Source organism: Triticum aestivum, chromosome 4B (genome assembly GCF_018294505.1).
Source record: "Triticum aestivum cultivar Chinese Spring chromosome 4B, IWGSC CS RefSeq v2.1, whole genome shotgun sequence".
NCBI lineage: Eukaryota > Viridiplantae > Streptophyta > Magnoliopsida > Poales > Poaceae > Triticum > Triticum aestivum.
Window position 1 is genome coordinate 435268901 of NC_057804.1, and position 19337 is coordinate 435288237.

General features: G+C 49.8%; 2 protein-coding genes across 2 annotated transcripts; both read right to left on the bottom strand.

Annotated features, from left to right (window-relative positions):
* Positions 1-13033: 13033 nt before the first annotated feature.
* LOC123092568 (organelle RRM domain-containing protein 6, chloroplastic) lies at positions 13034-16429 on the bottom strand. The gene is made up of 4 exons (XM_044514368.1): positions 16193-16429; positions 15150-15218; positions 14889-14995; positions 13034-13375 (listed from the first exon to the last, which is right to left on the bottom strand). The coding sequence occupies exons 1-4, from the start codon at positions 16278-16280 to the stop codon at positions 13319-13321; spliced, it is 321 nt and encodes a 106-aa protein (XP_044370303.1). The 5' UTR covers positions 16281-16429; the 3' UTR covers positions 13034-13318.
* LOC123092567 (histone H2B.1-like) lies at positions 16379-17104 on the bottom strand. The gene has a single exon (XM_044514367.1). The coding sequence runs from the start codon at positions 17015-17017 to the stop codon at positions 16568-16570; it is 450 nt and encodes a 149-aa protein (XP_044370302.1). The 5' UTR covers positions 17018-17104; the 3' UTR covers positions 16379-16567.
* Positions 17105-19337: the final 2233 nt, after the last annotated feature.

Genomic DNA, 19337 nt, shown 5'->3' on the forward strand with positions numbered 1-19337 from the left:
AGAATAATTGTTGTTCTGTTTAAATGAATAAAACCTTTGATGGTCATACACCCAATAAAAATAGTTTGTTGGATCTCGATCGTAGTGATACACATATTCATAATATTGATGCCAAAAGATGCAAAGTTGATAATGATAGTGCAACTTATTTGTGGCACTGCCGTTTGGGTCATATCGGTGTAAAGCGCATGAAGAAACTCCATAAAGATGGACTTTCGGAATCACTTGGTTATGAATCATTTGATGCTTGCGAACCGTGCCTTTTGGGCAAGATGACTAAAACTCCGTTCTCCGGAACAATGGAACGAGCTACTGACTTATTGGAAACAATACATACCGATGTATGCGGTCCAATGAGTGTTGATGCTCGTGGCAGGTATCGTTATTTTCTGACCTTCACAAGATGATTTGAGCAGATATGAGTATATCTACTTAATGAAGCACAAGTCTGAAACATTTGAAAAGTTCAAAGAATTTCAGAGTGAAGTGAAGAATCATCGTAACAAGAAAATAAAGTTTCTGCGATTTGATCACAGAGACAAATATTTAGTTATGAGTTTGGCCTTCATATAAAACTATGTGGAATAGTTTCACAGCTCACGCCACCTGGAACACCACAACGTAATGGTGTGTCCGAACGTCATAACCGCACTTTATTGGATATGGCGCGATCTATGATGTATCTTACCGATTTACCACTATCGTTTTGGGGTTATGTATTAAAGACAGCTGCATTCACTTTAAATAGGGCACCATCTAAATCCATTGAGATGACACCGTATGAACTATGGTTTAGCAATAAACCTAAGCTGTCGTTTCTTAAAGTTTGGAGTTGCGATGCTTATATGCAAAGGGTTTTCAACCTAATAAGCTCGAACCCAAATCGGAGAAGTGCGTCTTCATAGAATACCCAAAGGAAATTGTTGGGTACACCTTCTATCACAGATCCGAAGGCAAGATATTCATTGCTAAAAATGGATCCTTTCTAGAGAAGGAGTTTCTCTCGAAAGAAGTGAGTGGGAGGAAAGTAGAACTTGATGAGATAACTGTATCTACTCCCTTATTGGAAAGTAGTTCATCACAAGAACCGGTTCCTGTGACAACTACACCAATTAGTGAGGAAGCTAATGATATTGATCATGAAACTTTAGATCAAGTTTCTACTGAACCTCGTAGGTCTACCAGAGTAAGATCCGCACCAGAGTGGTACGGTAATCCAATTCTGGAAGTCATGTTACTAGACCATGATGAACCTACGAACTATGAGGAAGCGATGATGAGCCCAAATTCCACGAAATGGCTTGAGGCCATAAAATCTGAGATATGATCCATGTATGAGAACAAAGTATGGACTTTGATTGACTTGCTCAATGATCAGCAAGACATGTTAAATAAATGGATCTTCAAGAGGAAGACGGACACTGATAGTAGTGTTACCATCTACTAAGCTCGACTTGTTGCGAAATGTTTTCAACAAGTTCAAGGTGTTGAATACAATGAGATTTTCTCACTCATATCGAAGCTTAAGTCTGTCTGAATCATGTTAGCAATTGCCACATTTTATGAAATCTGGCAAATGGATGTCAAAACTGCATTCCTTAATGGATTTATTAAAGAAGAGTTGTATATGATGCAACCAGAAAGTTTTTGTCAATCCTAAAGATGCTGACAAAGTGTGCAAGCTCCAGCAATCCATCAATGGACTGGTGCAAGCATCTCGGAGTTGGAATATACGCTTTGATGAGTTGGTCAAAGCATATGGTTTTATACAGACTTTTGGAAAGAACTGTATTTACAAGAAAGTGAGTGGGAGCACTACAGCATTTCTGATAAGTATATGTGAATGACATATTATTAATTGGAAATGATGTAGAATTTTCTGGAAAGCATAAAGGAGTGTTTGAAAGGAGTTTTTCAAAGAAAGACCTCGGTGAAGCTGCTTACATATTAAGCATCAAGATCTATTGAGATAGATCAAGACGCTTGATAAGATTTTCAATAAGTACATACCTTGACAAGATTTTGAAATAGTTCAAAATGGAACAGTCAAAGAAAGAGTTCTTGCCTGTGCTACAAGGTGTGAAATTGAGTAAGACTCAAAGCCCGACCACGGCAGAAGATAGAAAGAGAATGAAAAGTCATTCACTATGCCTCAGTCATAGGTTCTATAAAGTATGCTATGTTGTGAACCAGACCTATTGTATACCTTGCTCTGAGTTTGGCAAAGGAATACAATTTTGATCTAATAGTAGATCACTGGACAGCGGTCAAGAATATCCTTAGTGAGGACTAAGGAGATGTTTCTCGATTATGGAGGTGATAAAAGAATTAGTCGTAAAAGTTACATCGGTGCAAACTTTTTACACTGATCCAGATGACTCTAAGTCTCAATCTGGATACATATTGAAAGTGGGAGCAATTAGCTAGAGTAGCTCCGTGCAGAGCATTGTAGACATAGAATATTTGCAAAATACATACGGCTCTGAATGTGACAGACCCGTTGACTAAACTCCTCTCACGAGCAAAACATGATCATACCTTAGTACTCTTTTGGGTGTTAATCACATAGCGATGTGAACTAGATTATTGACTCTAGTAAACCCTTTGGGTATTGATCACATGACGATGTGAACTATGGGTGTTAATCACATACAGATGTGAATATTGGTGTTGAATCACATGATGATGTGAACTAGATTATTGACTCTAGTGCAAGTGGGAGACTGAAGGAAATATGCCCTAGAGGCAATAATAAAGTTATTATTTATTTCCTTATATCATGATAAATGTTTATTATTCATGCTAGAATTGTATTAACCGGAAACATAATACATGTGTGAATACATAGACAAACATAGTGTCACTAGTATGCCTCTACTTGACTAGCTCGTGAATCAAAGATGGTTAAGTTTCCTAGCCATAGACATGAGTTGTCATTTGATTAACGGGATCACATCATTAGGAGAATGATGTGATTGATATGACCCATTCCGTTATCCTAGCACTTGATCATTTAGTATGTTGCTATTGCTTTCTTCATGACTTATACATGTTCCTGTAACTATGAGATTATGCAACTCCCGTTTGCTGGAGGAACACTTTGGGTGCTACCAAATATCACAACGTAACTGGGTGATTATAAAGGAGTATTACAGGTGTCTTCAAAGGTACATGTTGGGTTGGCGTATTTCGAGATTAGGTTTTGTCACTCCGATTGTCGGAGAGGTATCTCTGGGCCCTCCCGGTAATGCACATCACTATAAGCCTTGCAAGCAATGTAGCTAATGAGTTAGCTACGGAATGATGCATTACGTAATGAGTAAAGAGACTTGCCGGTAACGAGATTGAACTAGGTATTGGATACCGATGATCGAATCTCGGGCAAGTAACATACCGATGACAAAGGCAACAACGTATGTTGTTATGCGGTTTGACCGATAAAGATCTTCGTAGAATATGTAGGAGCCAATATGAGCATCCAGGTTCCTCTATTGGTTATTGACCAAGAATAGTTCTAGGTCATGTCTACATAGTTCTCGAACCCGTAGGGTCCGCACGCTTAAGGTTTCGATGACAGTTATATTATGAGTTTATGAGTTTTGATGTACCGAAGGAGTTCGGAGTCCCGCATGAGATCGGGGACATGACGAGGAGTCTCGAAATGGTCGAGACGTAAAGATCGATATATTGGACGACTATATTCGGAGTTCGGAAAGATTCCGAGTGATTCGGGTATTTTTTGGAGTACCGGGGAGTTACGGGAATACGGGGGAAGAAGTATATGGGCCTTATTGGGCTTTAGGGGAGAGGGAGAGGCAGGCCGCGCGCCCCCCCATTGACTAGTCCGAATTGGACTAGGGGGAGGGGCGGCGCCCCCTCCTTCCTTCTCTTCCCTCTTCCCCTTCCTTGTCTCCTACTCCTACTACTTGGAAGGACACCTAGTTGGACTAGGAAAAGGGGAATCCTACTCCCGGTGGGAGTAGGACTCCCCTAGGGCGTGCCATAGAGAGGGCCGGCCCTCCCCTCCTCCACTCCTTTATATACGGGGGCAGGGGGCACCCAATGGACAACACAAGTTGATCTACGGATCGTTCCTTAGCCGTGTGCGATGCCCCCCTCCACCATATTCCACCTCGGTCATATCGTCGCGGAGTTTAGGCGAAGCCCTGCGCCGGTAGAGCATCATCATCGTCACCACGCCGTCATGCTGACGGAACTCATCCCCGAAGCTTTGCTGGATCGGAGCCCGGGGATCGTCATCGAGCTGAACGTGTGCTGAACTCGGAGGTGCCGTACGTTCGGTACTTGGATCGGTCGGATCGTGAAGACGTACGACTACATCAACCGTGTTGTCATAACGCTTCCACTTACGGTCTACGAGGGTACGTGGACAACACTATCCCCTCTCGTTGCTATGCCATCACCATGATCTTGCGTGTACGTAGGAAATTTTTTTGAAATTACTACGTTCCCCAACAGGTGCTTCACCCGGACTTCGTGAAGGACTTCGTGGAAAACCAACACTCCATCCAGAATAAACCGGCCTTGAATGAAGGCCGATTGGTTCGGGTGAGTGATCGAGTCAGCTAGCAGGGTCACCCTATTAGCGTACCCTTTGGCCAGGATCCGGAATATCACATTAATCACTGTGATGGGACAAAACTGGCGGATATCGGAAGCGCCCGGAACCTTGGGGATGAGGGTAACGATCACGTAGTTCAGACGTCCAAGATCCATAGAGCCCGAATAGAACTCCTCGAATAGGGCCATGACATCCGGCTTGATGGTCTGCCAGAACGTTTTGAAGAACATAACGGGCAGGCCATCCGGGCCCGGGGCCGAGGAGGGGTTCATCCCCTTAATAGCCGCGAGGACCTCATCCTCGGCGAAGGGGGCAACTAGAGCCGCATTGGCCTCAGCGGAGACCAAATGCACACCCGACCAAGTGTCAGGGGCGAGACTAGCCCCACCCCGAGGGGTGGGGGTAAAGAGGGCTTTGTAAAAGCCGTCGACATGGGCCCGGATGGCCGAGGGGCGAACAAGAGGCGAATCTCCCTCCCACAAGCAGTGAATGGAGTTTCGCCTACGCCTGTCGTTCGCAACAGCCTGGAAATAAGCAGTGTTCACGTCGCCACGGAGCACCCATCTTTGGGTACCACGTAACCTCCAGTAAGCCTCCTCATCTATGTAGATGGTTGAGAGTTGATCCTCAAGATCATATCTCAGCATCCACTCATCCGGGGATTCTGGAGGTATCGGTCCGGGCGTCCAGGGCTTGAATAGCCAGCAAGAGAGTCCTTTTGCACTCGTGGAGGTCACGACCAAGGTTAGCGCCCCAGACCTTCATGAATTGGCGGGCGAGCTTGGCGCAGAAGTGCCACGAGTCAACAGCGGACATGGAGCGATGATGGGAAGTGCGGGCAGAAGTCCATTGGGCAATAACCGCATCTCGGAAGCCGGCCTGGTTAAGCCAGAAGAGCTCAAACCGAAACCGTGATGGGGTGGGGGGGGTGCTCGTCCTCAGAGGAGAGGAGGAGAGGTACGTGGTCAGATCCAATCCGGGTAATCGCTCGAAGAGAAGCCAGGGGCCAGCATAATTCCCACTCCGGGGAAACTAGGACGCGATCCAAAACGGATTGCGTCGGGTTGGCGTGGCGGTTAGTCCAGGTGAACCTGGCACCCGTCTGCTCGATCTCTCGGAGGCCGAGCTCCGCGATCCAGTCGTTAAACAACTGCATCCGGGGAAGGTTAATCCGATCATTATTCTTCTCATCCGGAGAACGGATGAGGTTGAAATCTCTGCCCACTACTACTGGGAGGAGGGAGGTGGAGATATTTTGATGAAGCTCCGCAAGGAAGGTCGGGGAACGGCGGTGGTCCGCCGATCCATACACAATCACAACCTCCCATTTGAAGTTAAGAGCCCGCTCAAAGATCTCCATATTAACGAAGAATTTGCCTCGGTCCATGCCGCCCACCTCGAAGGTGGCATCCTTTACCCCTAAAAGGATGCCGCCAAAGTGGCCCGTGGTCCCACTAGAAGGGAGCCAATGCCAAGCGAAGAGGTGGGAACTAAGGCAGTCAAGCTCATGGAGGGAGAACTCAGTGCGCATGGTTTCCTGGATTGCAATGATGTCAATGCGTTCATCACGCACGTACTCAACGAGTTGGCGGCGGCGGCCATCATGGCCGAAGTCGCGGATGTTCCAAAAAGGGGCCCGCATCTAAGCCCCCATTGGGGGGCTGCTTGACCCTAGGACGCGAGATGCGCTTTGAGCGCGGAGTGCAGCAGTGCGAGACTGAGTGCGCCCATGGATCAGCCCGTCGACCATCGGAGGAGCCCGAACTGCGGGAGTGGCAGTCGGCTCCTCAGGGGGTCGAAGCAGGCGAGCCCGAGTTTGAGCCAGCTTACCATCTAGGATCTCGCGTGCCCTAATGGATGCAATTTGCTCTAAGGGGGGACCCACTTCCCCCCTAAAAATGATGGCCGAGTCAGTGGCCACCTTGGCGAGGTGTCCGAGAAGAATGGCCTCAAGCGCGGAAAAGGAACAACTGGAAGAACTGGGGAGGGCGGAATCCACACCTGACTCGAGGTTCCGGGCAGCCGCCCGGATCTCCGCGCGCTCGACGATGGACGGGACCGAGGCATCTGCCGGGAGGGCCGCATCGAGGCGAGCGCTGCGTCGATACACAGTCACCAGTGTCGATGAGGAGCGGGGCCGCCTGGTGTACGCCATCGTCTAGGGAGGGAGCGCAGAGACGGGAGTGGTCACGACCACGGCCACCGCCGAAGCCGTAGAGGCCGGAGAGGCAGGGTGGGCGTCGAGGGTCACCTGCGGGGGAAGCGGGGCGACGAGCTCCAGGATGTCGCCAGTCGCGTCCCCTGCGAGTGGGAGCACCGGAGAAGACTCACTGGGGGGGCACCACCGTCGTCACCCGTGGGGACCGGGGAGGTCAGGCCAGGGGGGCGGTGGGTCCGGGCCCAACGGAGAGGGGCGGAGTCGGCGGACGGAGAACGGGGCGACGAAGGAGGCACGATGAGCAGACCAACACTAGAGATGTCGCTGTCCGACTCCGAAGATGGGGGAGAGGGCGGCACCGAGGGGCAGCCAGCCGGAGAGCCACCGCGAGGTCAGTGGCAGACACCCTGGTGCGGCCCGACCCGGAGCCGCCACGGCTCAGGGGGGTGGCGGGCTCACGAGACGGGGAGCAAGAGTGCTCTGAGAGGTCGTCGTCCTTCTCATGGTCGTCAAAGTGGGAGTGACGGGGTTGCCTGTGGTGGGAGACATCGGCATCAGTGGGGCCGCACCCCTGGAGGCTATTGGCGGAGAGGTGGGGACGGCCGATGTGGTATGGAGGCTCGGGGCAGATGGTGAGGTCGTATCCGTCGTCGTTGAAGAAGACCCGAAGCATGGTGTGGAGCTTGGAGGAGTCCAGACATTTCACCTTGACCCGGACCTCCTCCTCCTTGCGCAGAGAGAGCTCGTCGGCCACAACCACCTTGCCCAGGATCTTGGACATACTGCGAATGACACGCTCAGACCGGGCCACATCTGGCAGGCCGACGATGAGGAGCCAAGCAGTGTCCAGGACCGCCACGGCCTTGGGATCCCACCTCGGCTCGGAGATGTTCACCATAATCCCGTTGAGGGCCAAGGTGATCTTGTCGCTGCGGGTGCAGAAGCCCATGCTCATGGCGTCGGGGAAGATCACCGAGAAGGCGTTGGCCGCGGTGAAGGTCACCTGCCAATCCCACTTGCATCTGCACAAGTGGTTGAGCTCAGCCTCGATCAGCTCCAGAGTGGCGACGTCCTCCCCCATGACAGTCACAAGAGCTAGGAGCGAGGGGGAGGGAGGCGGGAGCTCCGGCACCTCGATGTGGAAGAAGCCCATGTCCTCGATGTCGTGTCCGTACATCATGATCTCCTCCGTCACCGGGCGCTCCGGACATAGAATCGCGGGGTGCCCGGCTTCCTTGCAGAGGTAGCACGTCGGTGGGTTGGGGCAAGCCACCTGGAAGTGACCGGTCAGGCCGCGGTTGAAGCACGGCGGACCATCGGGGGTGGTGGCGGCGCCCGAGGCAGGGATCACCGCGGCGGCGGAGGTAGCGGCGGTCGGGGGAGCGGGAGGACCCTTCTACTTCTTCTTCTTCTTAGCGCCCGAACGCCCCCGGTTCCCGTTGCCACCGTTGGATGGCAGGAAGGCGGCTTGGGCGCGCGGGGGGCTGGTAGCACCGGGCCGCTGTGGCGGTGGAGTCGGAGGCGGGGGGCTATTGCCGCGGAGGGAAGGACCGGCGGGAGTCGCAGGCATCTCGAGCAGGGGAGCGCCGGGCCGGCGAGCGGCCGCGGTCACGCGAGTCCGCCCGAGGCAAAGCCCATCGTGCTAGCGAGCGGGAACGGCGGTCGTCCCGTGCCGGGGACCGACGGGACTGGCGGGAGGGAACGGCAGGAGTTGCAGGAGTCTCGCGAGGGGGAGCGTCGGGCCGGGCGGGAGGAGAGCTGGTTCCTGAGGTCCTCCTCCCGCCGGAGGCCGTCAGGGGAGGAACGCGGCGGATCCCGGCGGTCGTCCGCGCGACGCTTGGGGCGGGCCTCATCGTCGCCCCAGTCCCGGGGCATGGCCGGCGGGGGAGAGGGAGGTGGGGAGGCGAGGTGGCCGAAGGAGTCAGCGAGAGGGGCGGCTGGGGGCGCGTTGGGGAGGGGCGCTGGAGGCGAGGGACGGGAGGAGCGGGGAAACCCTACCGGGGGCCAGATGAGGCGCCGAGCCGGGCTAGATGCCCCCTACGGGCGGAGCTAGGCCGAACCGGGCGACACCAGGCTAGGAGGCCGGCCCACGGAGCTGCCAGCGGCCCAGCGGCCGAATGCACGGGAGGCAACGAATTGGGCCACGGGGCGGCCCAGGACCAGCGCGGCCCGGTACGACCAGGCCGGGGCAACCATGCGGGGCACAAGGGTTTCCCCGAGCGCCGGCACAATGGCCACCGCTGGGGCAGGACAGGGGCGGCGCGGCCAGGCCGGGGCGGCGCGGCCAGCAGGGGACAGGGAGACGGCGGCGCCGAAAGAGGAGATGAACGGGCGAAACGGAGAACGCCTGTAGAGGATGGCCGAGAGCGCCAACGCGGTCGCCGGCGATGAGCTGGCCAGAGCGGAGGCGGGCGACGCCAGCGAGGCAGGCCTCCAGAACGCGAGCGCGGCGCCGCGGCCAGCACGGCCAGCGACACCCCAGTCGCCCGCACGTCGACGCCGGGGGAGGACCCGAGACCACAAGGAGGCACCTTTCGCCCCCAATGGCAGCGGCGCGTCCGACGGCCGCCGGCGGCGCCGATCGACCCTGCGGGTGGCCGAACTCCCACCCCTGGGACTAGGGCCACCGGTAGAATCGGACCAGGGCTTTGGGGGGGACGCGGTCCCGACAGGAGACGGGGCGCCCCGCGGTGACGTCATCAGCCTTGGCGAGGTCCGCCCAGGAGGTGTGTGGCGATCCAGCGGGGGAGGGTCGACGGCGGGGCGGGCAAGGGGGGCACCGACGGGCCGGCTGAGGGCTGTTCGGGAACGTAGCAGAAATTCAGAATTTTCTTACATGTCACCAAGATCTATCTATGGAGAAACCAGCAACGAGGGGAAGGAGAGTGCATCTACATACCCTTGTAGATCGCTAAGCGGAAGAGTTCAAGAGAACGGGGTTGAAGGAGTCGTACTCGTCGTGATCCAAATCACCGGAGATCCTAGTGTCGAACGGACGGCACCTCCGCGTTCAACACACGTACAGCCCGGTGATGTCTCCCATGCCTTGATCCAGCAAGGAGAGAGGGAGAGGTTGAGGAAGACTCCATCCAGCAGCAGCACAACGGCGTGGTGGTGATCGAGGAGCGTGGCAATCCTGCACGGCTTCGCCAAGCACCACGAGATATGAGGAGAAAGAAAGGTAGGGCTGCACCAACAGGAGAAGAACTTCGTGTGTTGGGCAGCTCCTATGCCTCCATTATATATAGGGGGAGAGGGGGCGGCGGCCAGCCCTAGATCCCATCTAGGGGGGCGGCCAAGGTGTGGAGAGGGGGAAACTTGCCCCCCAAGCAAGGTGGAGGCGCCCCCTCCCCAAACCCTAGGCGCCTTGGGCCCTTGTGGGGGGGCGCACCAGCCCACCTGGGGCTGGTCCCCTCCCACACTTGGCCCATGCAGCCCTCCGGGGATGGTGGCCCCACTTGGTGGACCCCCGGGACCCTCCCGGTGGTCCCGCTACGTTACTGATAAAACCCGAAACTTTTCTGGTGACCAAAACAGGACTTTCCATATATAAATCTTTACCTCCGGACCATTCCAGAACTCCTCATGACGTCCAGGTTCTCATCCGGGACTCTGAACAACATTCGGTAACCACATAAAAACTTCCTTTATAACCCTAGCGTCATCAAACCTTAAGTGTGTAGACCCTACGGGTTCGGTGCAGACATGACCGAGACGTTCTCCGGTCAATAACCAACAGCGGGATCTGGATACCCATGTTGGCTCCCACATGTTCCACGATGATCTCATCGGATGAACCACGATGTCAAGGACTCAATCGATCTCGTATACAATTCCCTTTGTCTAACGGTATTGTACTTGCCCGAGATTCGATCGTCGGTATACCGATACCTTGTTCAATCTCGTTACCGGCAAGTCTCTTTACTCGTTCCGTAACACATCATCCCGTGATCAACCCCTTGGTCACATTGTGCACATTATGATGATGTCCTACCGAGTGGGCCCAGAGATACCTCTCCGTTTACACGGAGTGACAAATCCCAGTCTCGATTCGTGCCAACCCAACAGACACTTTCAGAGATACCTGTAGTGCACCTTTATAGTCACCCAGTTACATTGTGACGTTTGGTACACCCAAAGCATTCCTACGGTATCCGGGAGTTGCACAATCTCATGGTCTAAGGAAAAGATACTTGACATTAGAAAAGCTTTAGCATACGAACTACACGATCTCTGTGCTAGGCTTAGGATTGGGTCTTGTCCATCACATCATTCTCCTAATGATGTGATCCCGTCATCAATGACATCCAATGTCCATGGTCAGGAAACCGTAACCATCTATTGATCAACGAGCTAGTCAACTAGAGGCTTACTAGGGACATGGTGTTGTCTATGTATCCACACATGTATCTGAGTTTCCTATCAATACAATTATAGCATGGATAATAAACAATTATCATGAACAAGGAAATATAATAATAACTAATTTATTATTGCCTCTAGGGCATATTTCCAACAAGGGCGAGGCAGGAGGCGGGGACTGGGGCGGCGGCGGAGCCGCCGGGTCGCCAGGGCGTCGCCAGAGCCAACGGTCGCAGCCATCCTCTCCTTCGAATCGGCCAATATTTTCTAAGTGCTTCTGGCTAAAACGTGAGGGAGCTATGGGTTTCCATGACCTTAGGCTATTTAATCAAGCTCCCCTGGCTAAACAAGCTCGGTGGTGATTGATATTTTTGAAGTCACTTTGTGCAGAACTAATGAAGGCTAAATATTACCCTCAAGGTCACCTTCTTGACACGGTTTTTCCACAATCAACTTCAACAACTTGGCAAGGTATTATGCATGGTCCGTGTCTCCTTAAAAAAGGGGTTATTTGGAGAGTTTTTTTTATGGCTCTGGTATAAATATTTGGAGACATAACCGGTTTCCTAGGATTTGTGGACAAAAAAAATTAGGAAAAATGAGAACCAGGATTAAATGGGTGTCAAAATTATTCATGGGAGGATCAAGCAGTTGGGATGTGAATTTTATCAATCACTTGTTTTACCCCATGATGCCGATGAGGTTCTAAAGGTGTGTATTCGGTCCTCTGGCGAGGGTGATTTGATTGCTTGGCACTATGAACCGAATGGATTGTTCTCCCGAAAAAGCGTGTATAATTTGACGCTTGTGCTCAACGAGAGGGAGGAGGAAGGGAGGCAGTCTAGTGGAGGTGCCTATGGGGAGAGGAAGCTATGGAATGTCATTTGGAGGGGCAATGTCCCTCAGAAGATCAGAATTTTTGCATGGCGTGCAGCGTCCAATAGCCTGGCGGTACAAATTAATAGAGTAAAACATCATCAAGCGACTACAGGCGGATGCTCTATTTGTGAATTGGAGGATGAAAGTACTTTTCAGGCTTTGGTGTCTTGTCCTAAGACGAGGCCTCTGCATATGAAGCTGAGGGGATTGTGAAATATGCCAAGGGAAGAGGTTTTCAAGTGCTCAAGTCACTGTCTACTCGTGGGATTATATTGGTTTGTGCATTAGCGTTGACGAAGCAAAGCTTCGAGCGTGTCTCATAGGACTGTATATTGGTAGCACTCTCCATAAGCGTGTTATTTTGGAAACGGACTCTGCTTTTGTGGTCTCCTTTCTTGCGCATGATAATTTTGATACGTTTTCTCTCATGAATTTGAAGATGGAAACGGTAGCCATCACCAAGCTTCTACCAAATTTTAAGCTAGCGAAGATTAATAGACAAGCCAATGTGATGGCTCACCAAATACCCAAGTATAATTTTAATAATAGGTCTGATGGTTTTCTTTGTAATAGTTTTTCTCCCTGCGTGCCGAATGCTGCAAGGAATGATTGTATTCAACTAAGCTTTAATATATGGGCTGATTCTCCAAAAAAAAAATCTAAGTGCTTAACAACTACCCGAGTTCTTCTGCTGTTACATACCAGAGCAGTTAGGGAGTGTTTGGAGCCACTCCGCTCCAGACTCAGCTCGCGGAGCTGGCGAAGCTGCAGGGCTAAAATAGCGGAGCTGGAAATTAGGTGCTCTGCAGATTCTGTAATTCCACGGAGCCGGTGGAAAGCCAAACAGGCCCTTAATAACCAACATGGCGAGAGGTATTACAAGCATACAAAGCGAAGCAAAAGACAGCAAAAAACAGAAACTGGAGCGCTATAAAACTGTACAGCTGCCCTGGGGCAATTGTGACACGTGCTCGCCCAATGAAAGCTGAGCAATCAGAGTCAAGGCAGAGGTGAAGGCCTTGATCTTACTGAAACCAGTTTTGACTCTGTAATAACCATACTTCAGCTCACATCACTCCGGCGTGCTGAATTTAAGTACCAACACAAACAAATTTAGCTTACACAGTTCGTCTTTGTAGAAAATGAATATGTTCATGGAACATAACTGCTTCTAGCAACAACAACAAAAAAAAAACAGATGGCTGTTTGGATAGGCATGTTGTCACTATTCGGTCCTGTTCTTGATAGCAAGATGCAAAGAGAGAAGTGCCTTCGGCGGTTTGCCCCAAAGACACATGTTGTTCAGCAAAGGTGCAGATAAAAACCTGACCTATTAACTATCCAGTGCCGTGTTCCTTTGCCATCTCTGCAAAAATCAGTCTGCCGCGTAGAACCTGAAAAAAAAAAGACCAAATCAATTAAGAAATCTGAGGTCCAAGCAGGCGGTGCTGCAAACACGCCAAATCAGGTAATATTAAATCCGATACCAGTTAGCATCATGCTCGAACATTGAAATTTGCACACAGTTGTCATTACAACAAATGGCTTTCACAGCTCAAATCCAAATAGTTTGGAGTGAGATGATGGTAATGCCAAGATAAAAGCATCACCTAATAGAAAAATGACAAGATCCCAGATGGCTGGCAATTTGGCAAATATAAAGACAAGAATCTGAACAGTAAACAGAGCAATTCCTGACTATTTTGATGCTATTTCCAAGAAAATGTGTTCCTCACAATTGCATCGAAAAGATAAACTAGCTAATTTGCAGCATTTCCTGATTTGGTAATGCACAAAAGGCCTAAAAAATGCATTTAGTAGCAAATGGTAGAAACCAGTCTACGACACGACTTAAAACACCTTTGATTATGACTTTCGTGGTCTGTCCACATAGTAAGTTTGCAAACTCATGTTGCGGTTATACATGGGGCATAACTGCTACAACTAAGGCTCAAGAGATGACCACTTTCTCTCTTTGGAGAATTCTCCAGATAAATGCCTTGTCTAATGCAGTTCTTAGTTTAAGTGCCTATGAATAGAAAGCGGTAAAATGTAGTGACAAAACAGCTGAGGGAAATTGCGCCACTTAATATGTGAAATAGTAGATGAAAAGACAAAATAACCATGAATCACAAAACAAGTTAGTTTAACCAAATCTACCAGAAAGGGCGTTCTCACTAGTCAAGAGAGAAAAACTAACGCATGCTTCATGTGAATAAACTAGAAAATGCTTTAGATAAGAGCCAACTCTGTTACAACAAGAATCTTTATTAACCTTAAATTATGTTGAAAACATTGTTAACAAGAGTAAACACAGAAACATGGCTTCTACCAGTCGACCTCACTGGTGGACCAACGTGGCCCAAATGCTCTATGTACACTTCTTGTCATCACTGGAAGATGGTAAAGGAAGGCTGACATAAGACCACTGTACATATTTAGTGAATTTAGAACTAATGTAGGTACCTCTTAACACATTGCAGGTCTAATTATTTTGTTACAGAAGTCAATACCCTTAAGCAGTATTCAGAAGAATGACCCTATGGTTTTCTTGAGTACACTAGCATTGTCAGTTTTGGCGACAAATGACTAAACATGAGAGATTAGGTTGGTTTTTTTTATGAATGACCTCAAAGGTCCTGGTTATGTGATAAAAGCAATGTCACCAAGAGTTGCATGTTACTCTATTAACAAGGTGTCTTAAAAGGTAGTTTCAGTTGAGAAAGGAAGGAGTATCGGCGGCAAAGAGTTATAGCTCCATTTTTTCCTCCAGTGGAACTTCAGCACAGTTTCCTCTAGGGTAAATGACAATCATGAATTCTCAGTTTATAAAATTATCAATATGTCAGCACCAGCAACTGATGTTTGAAGGTTACACCCAAGATAGTAGGTGAGCAGTGTGCATACCCTTCCATCCATTGCCTTGATAGCTTTCTGTGCCTCCTCTTGTGATGAATATCTTACAAAACCAAATCCCTTCGGCCTTCCAGTTTGGTTGTCTCTCACTAACCGAACTATATTTGATAGAAACAGATAGCAGCATTAAACCAAAATATTTCCATGCAACTAACATAATAAGAACTTCAAGTATCAGTAGGAAACAATGACAAAGATTTACAATTCCATGTGGCGAACAGCGTCACACAAGTTCAAAAATGGCATAGATACCTTCCTCAATGGTGCCAAATGGCGAGAAGACCTTTTTAAATTCTTCCTCCGTTGTGTAAAATGATAGCCCTGACAAAAGAATCTAGAAGGATGAATAAATGTTACATGTTATATCTGCATTTACAGATTTAAAAGGCAGCATGAGTTAAATTTTTGGTGCAAAATTCCCTGTGAGCAGAATATGTAGAGATTCATTTCATAATGGTACTCCCTCTGAATCAAAATATATAATGTTTTTTGACACTGTTATAGTGTTAAAAAACGTCTTATATTTTAATAGAGGAAGTAGAACATATATGGTGATCTTACAAATTAAAATGAAGAGGCAAACTGCAACACTATCACTATCTTTGTTGTGCGCGTACTTCAGGTCCATGTCAACAATGTGCACCCCTCAACCAGAACAATTTGCAGCAAGACAAACTAGAGATGAAAACAAATTGTTGATCGCAGACATTTCATCCAAGATGATAAAGTGCCGCCCAAGTAGAATAGATACTAAATTTCAGGTGGTAAAACGGCAACCAGTCTACTTTTGGCAGAAGCAACTTTCGGCTACAAATTGTACTGGCCATAGAGCAACAATTAGTTTTCATCGACACACATAATCAGTCAGCATGTGTGGAACTTCATCAGCACTAGAACAATGAAAAGATGACGTCAGGCAAACCCATCCAGCCCGTGATAAAGTTCTCAAAAGATGGTATGAAGCATCCGTGGTGTTGCTATGTAACTGTCCAAAGGAATCATATTCTAAAGCTCCTAAATCAGTAGCAGGCTCGAAATATTCCCTGGCATGCTAAAGCTGATGTTCATGTTCATAATGAAAAAGAAAGCAAAGGAGACCGGCATCACACCAACCAGTGCTCAATCCATCCACACCCAAACAACTTCAGTCACAGGCGAACAACACTCTCGAGCATGAACCAGAAGTTGCAGATAATAATCGTCACCATAATCACACAACACCAATTCATCGCATACAAGTGCCAAGCATTTATGCAAGCACGGGAATGGGGAGAAAACAGAGGTTGATTGCTTACTGCTCACAAATATCTCAGTGCTGAAGCCATGGGACCCCAGGTGCCGAGAGGCCAAACGAATCACCCTCCTCCCTCCTCGCAACATCATCGGCAGCAGCGGCAGTGGCGGCGGCGGCAGCTCGAGCACTCACTCCCTCAAACCCTAGATCCCCAATTATTTGACAGAATGAGGCAACAGCTCGCAGATTGAAAAGGCACATACAAACTCCTCCATTAGTACTTGAAATCAAAGCCGTCCATTACAACCTGGCACGATTTACAAAGCAGACGAGCTACCTACCTATAACGACACACATGGACACAAGCGACGGCAACACAAAAGCTAGTAGAAGAGAACACGGCGACGGAACCCTAGAGATACACCGCGACGGAACCCTAGTTGCTGGTGAACTTGGTGACGGCCTTGGTGCCCTCGGAGACGGCGTGCTTGGCGAGCTCGCCGGGGAGGACGAGGCGGACGGAGGTCTGGATCTCCCTGGACGTGATGGTGGGCTTCTTGTTGTACCTGGCCAGCTTGGCCGCCTCGCCGGCGAGCTTCTCGAAGATGTCGTTGATGAAGGAGTTCATGATGGACATGGCCTTGGAGGAGATGCCGATGTCCGGGTGCACCTGCTTGAGCACCTTGAAGATGTAGATTTTGTAGGTCTCCACGCTCTTCTTGTTCTTCTTCCGGCCCTTCTTGTCGCCGCCCTCCTTGGCGGACTTGGACGCCGGCAGACGCTTCTCCGCCTTGGGCTTCTTGCCGGCGAGGGTCTTCTCGGCCTTCTCCGCGACCTCGGCGGCCGGCTTCTTCTCCGCGGGCTTCTTCTCGGCCTTGGGCGCCATCGATCGGGATTGAGCTTGAGGTGTCGGGCTGCTGTGGAGGGAAATGGGCGAGTTGTTGCGAGGGAGACTTTTCTTTGGTGTGTTGTGGTGGAGCAGGGGAGGGGATTAATATAGAGGCGTGCGGTGGAAGGGGATTGGTGGAGAGGGGCGGGGCGCGGATCCGTGAGGTGGCACTTGTGTGGGGCGTCGGATTTGGGGAGCGGGGAGTGCACGGTGGAGATGAAGATGGACGTGCCTCGGTTTTCCACGGGCTCCTATGGGTGACAAAATTGATGGCGCCCCCGCGCGTGGTATTTTTGCTTTCTTTCTATTTTTTGTAAACACACTCCTAGCCTTTCTACTAAAAAGCTTTATAATTCTTCGGAAAAAATGATCGAAGAATTAAGGCGAATGCTAGACACCGGCGGACCGGGCGAAATTGGGCCGTTCAGCATGCTAGCGTTGGATAAAATCACATGTAACCGTCAGATCTAGAGAAAAGAAAAGGAAAATCCCAATCGTCTTTGCGTAAAAATCTGATAAGAAAACTCGGGAGACATGGGCAGCCCTCCTCCTCCGTGTCGCACAACACCCATCCGTCTTTCGCTGTCGACCATCGTCGTCGACGTTCACCCCTCGCCGCCACACCCCCCCCCCCTCCCAGAATTAATGGAGGCAACACCAAGGTTCTCAACCAACAACAATGGTACCAAAATTTAGCGTTGGTTCCAGCAAAAACGATGGAAGCAAAGATGCAAGATTGGACGATGTTTCGGCAAACTAAAAAACACCGGTGGTAGCAAAAATTAAAGTTGGCTCAGCAAACCAAAAACGTCATTGGTAGCAAAAAGAGTAAAATTGTGCGTTGTTTCAGCAAACCAAAATGCCGGTTGTAGCAAAAAAATAGACCTGGTTCCAGCAATCCAAACATTGGCGGTAGCAAATTAACAAAATAGGAGTAGGTTCCAGCAAATCTGAAATGCCAGAGGTAGCAAAAAAATATTGGTTACAACAAGCAGAAAAACGGTGGTAGCAAGAATATAAATTGGACCAAACCAAACAATTGGTTCCAGCGGTGATGCAGCAGAGCTTGCAGCATATCCACATGTTGTTCCAGCATCTCCCCGTGCTGGTTCCCACACCACTCTCGTTGGCCATAGCATCGTCGGGCCTGCATCATGCGTGCACGAGCTCAACGTCGTTGGTCGCAGCAACACCGCGCACCGGGCCGACATGCCGCGCCCGCCCCTGGGTCGTCGTCATTCCTGCTCCTCCGTGCCCGTCCGTGCCTACAACTTCCCCCGATGAAGCATCGTCGATTAGCGCGGCTCAGAAGCTCGCCGAAGATGTGGCCGTCACCAGCAGCACCAGCGTGGCAGCTTGCATCACAACCGATGCCTCCCTCTCCTCGCGCCTAGCGCAAGTGTAGTGGATTCAGAGCGGGATGATGGTCGTTGGCATGGAAAAGGGAGAAGTGAAGATATGGGAATGGAATATAGGGGATTTCAAGGGGTGTGACCATGACAAAGAGATAAGGAGGAGGAGGTGGCGGTGCATGGCCCCGCTGCGACAGGTGGCGTGTCGAGGTAACCGGCACAAAATTCAGCCGGTCGTCCGGAGACAAACTTTCCCCGAAGGATCCAAGCGATATTTAAGTGCAAATTGTTCATCTGACTTGATATAGGGGGCGAAAGACTACTCGACACTTTCGAATCAAGGCATTGCTTTGGAATACATTAAACATTAAGATGGATAACATCATAGGATTCGGATCTTATAGTATTCACCTTAGGGATGAGAGTAATGATTAATAAGGCCAATCAAGGGCATTTGTACTTTAAGTCATAGGTGATATTTTTTTATTTATGAAAGACGAACTAGTGCGAAAGCATTTGTTAAGAATGTTTTTATTAATCAAGAGTAGAAGTTGAGGGGCTCGAAGACGATCAAATATTGTCAACCACGGTTCGGTGGATGTTGCTTATGGGACTCCACCGACACCTTATAAAGGATCAAAATCCTTGGATTTCGAGAGGGAGAGTGGTCGCAAGGCTAAAACATAAAAAAAGAAATGACGGAAGGGCACTAGAGCCCGTGGCTTGGTTATGCGCCTGGGTTAGCTCGACAGGGCCTTGGCCCAAGTGGTTGTAGGAGAAGAGAAAAATAGAGATAGATGTAATGGTTGGGCCCCGGGCTGTTGTTTGCTACTGCTGGGATGTGCCCCATGCGGCAAATGGTTGGATCGATTGAGCTGGATGGGCTTAGGATTAGGTTTAGAATAGTTTTTGAATTTCCTTTTTTCCTTGATATTAGATTGAATGTGATTCAAAAATTAAATCAT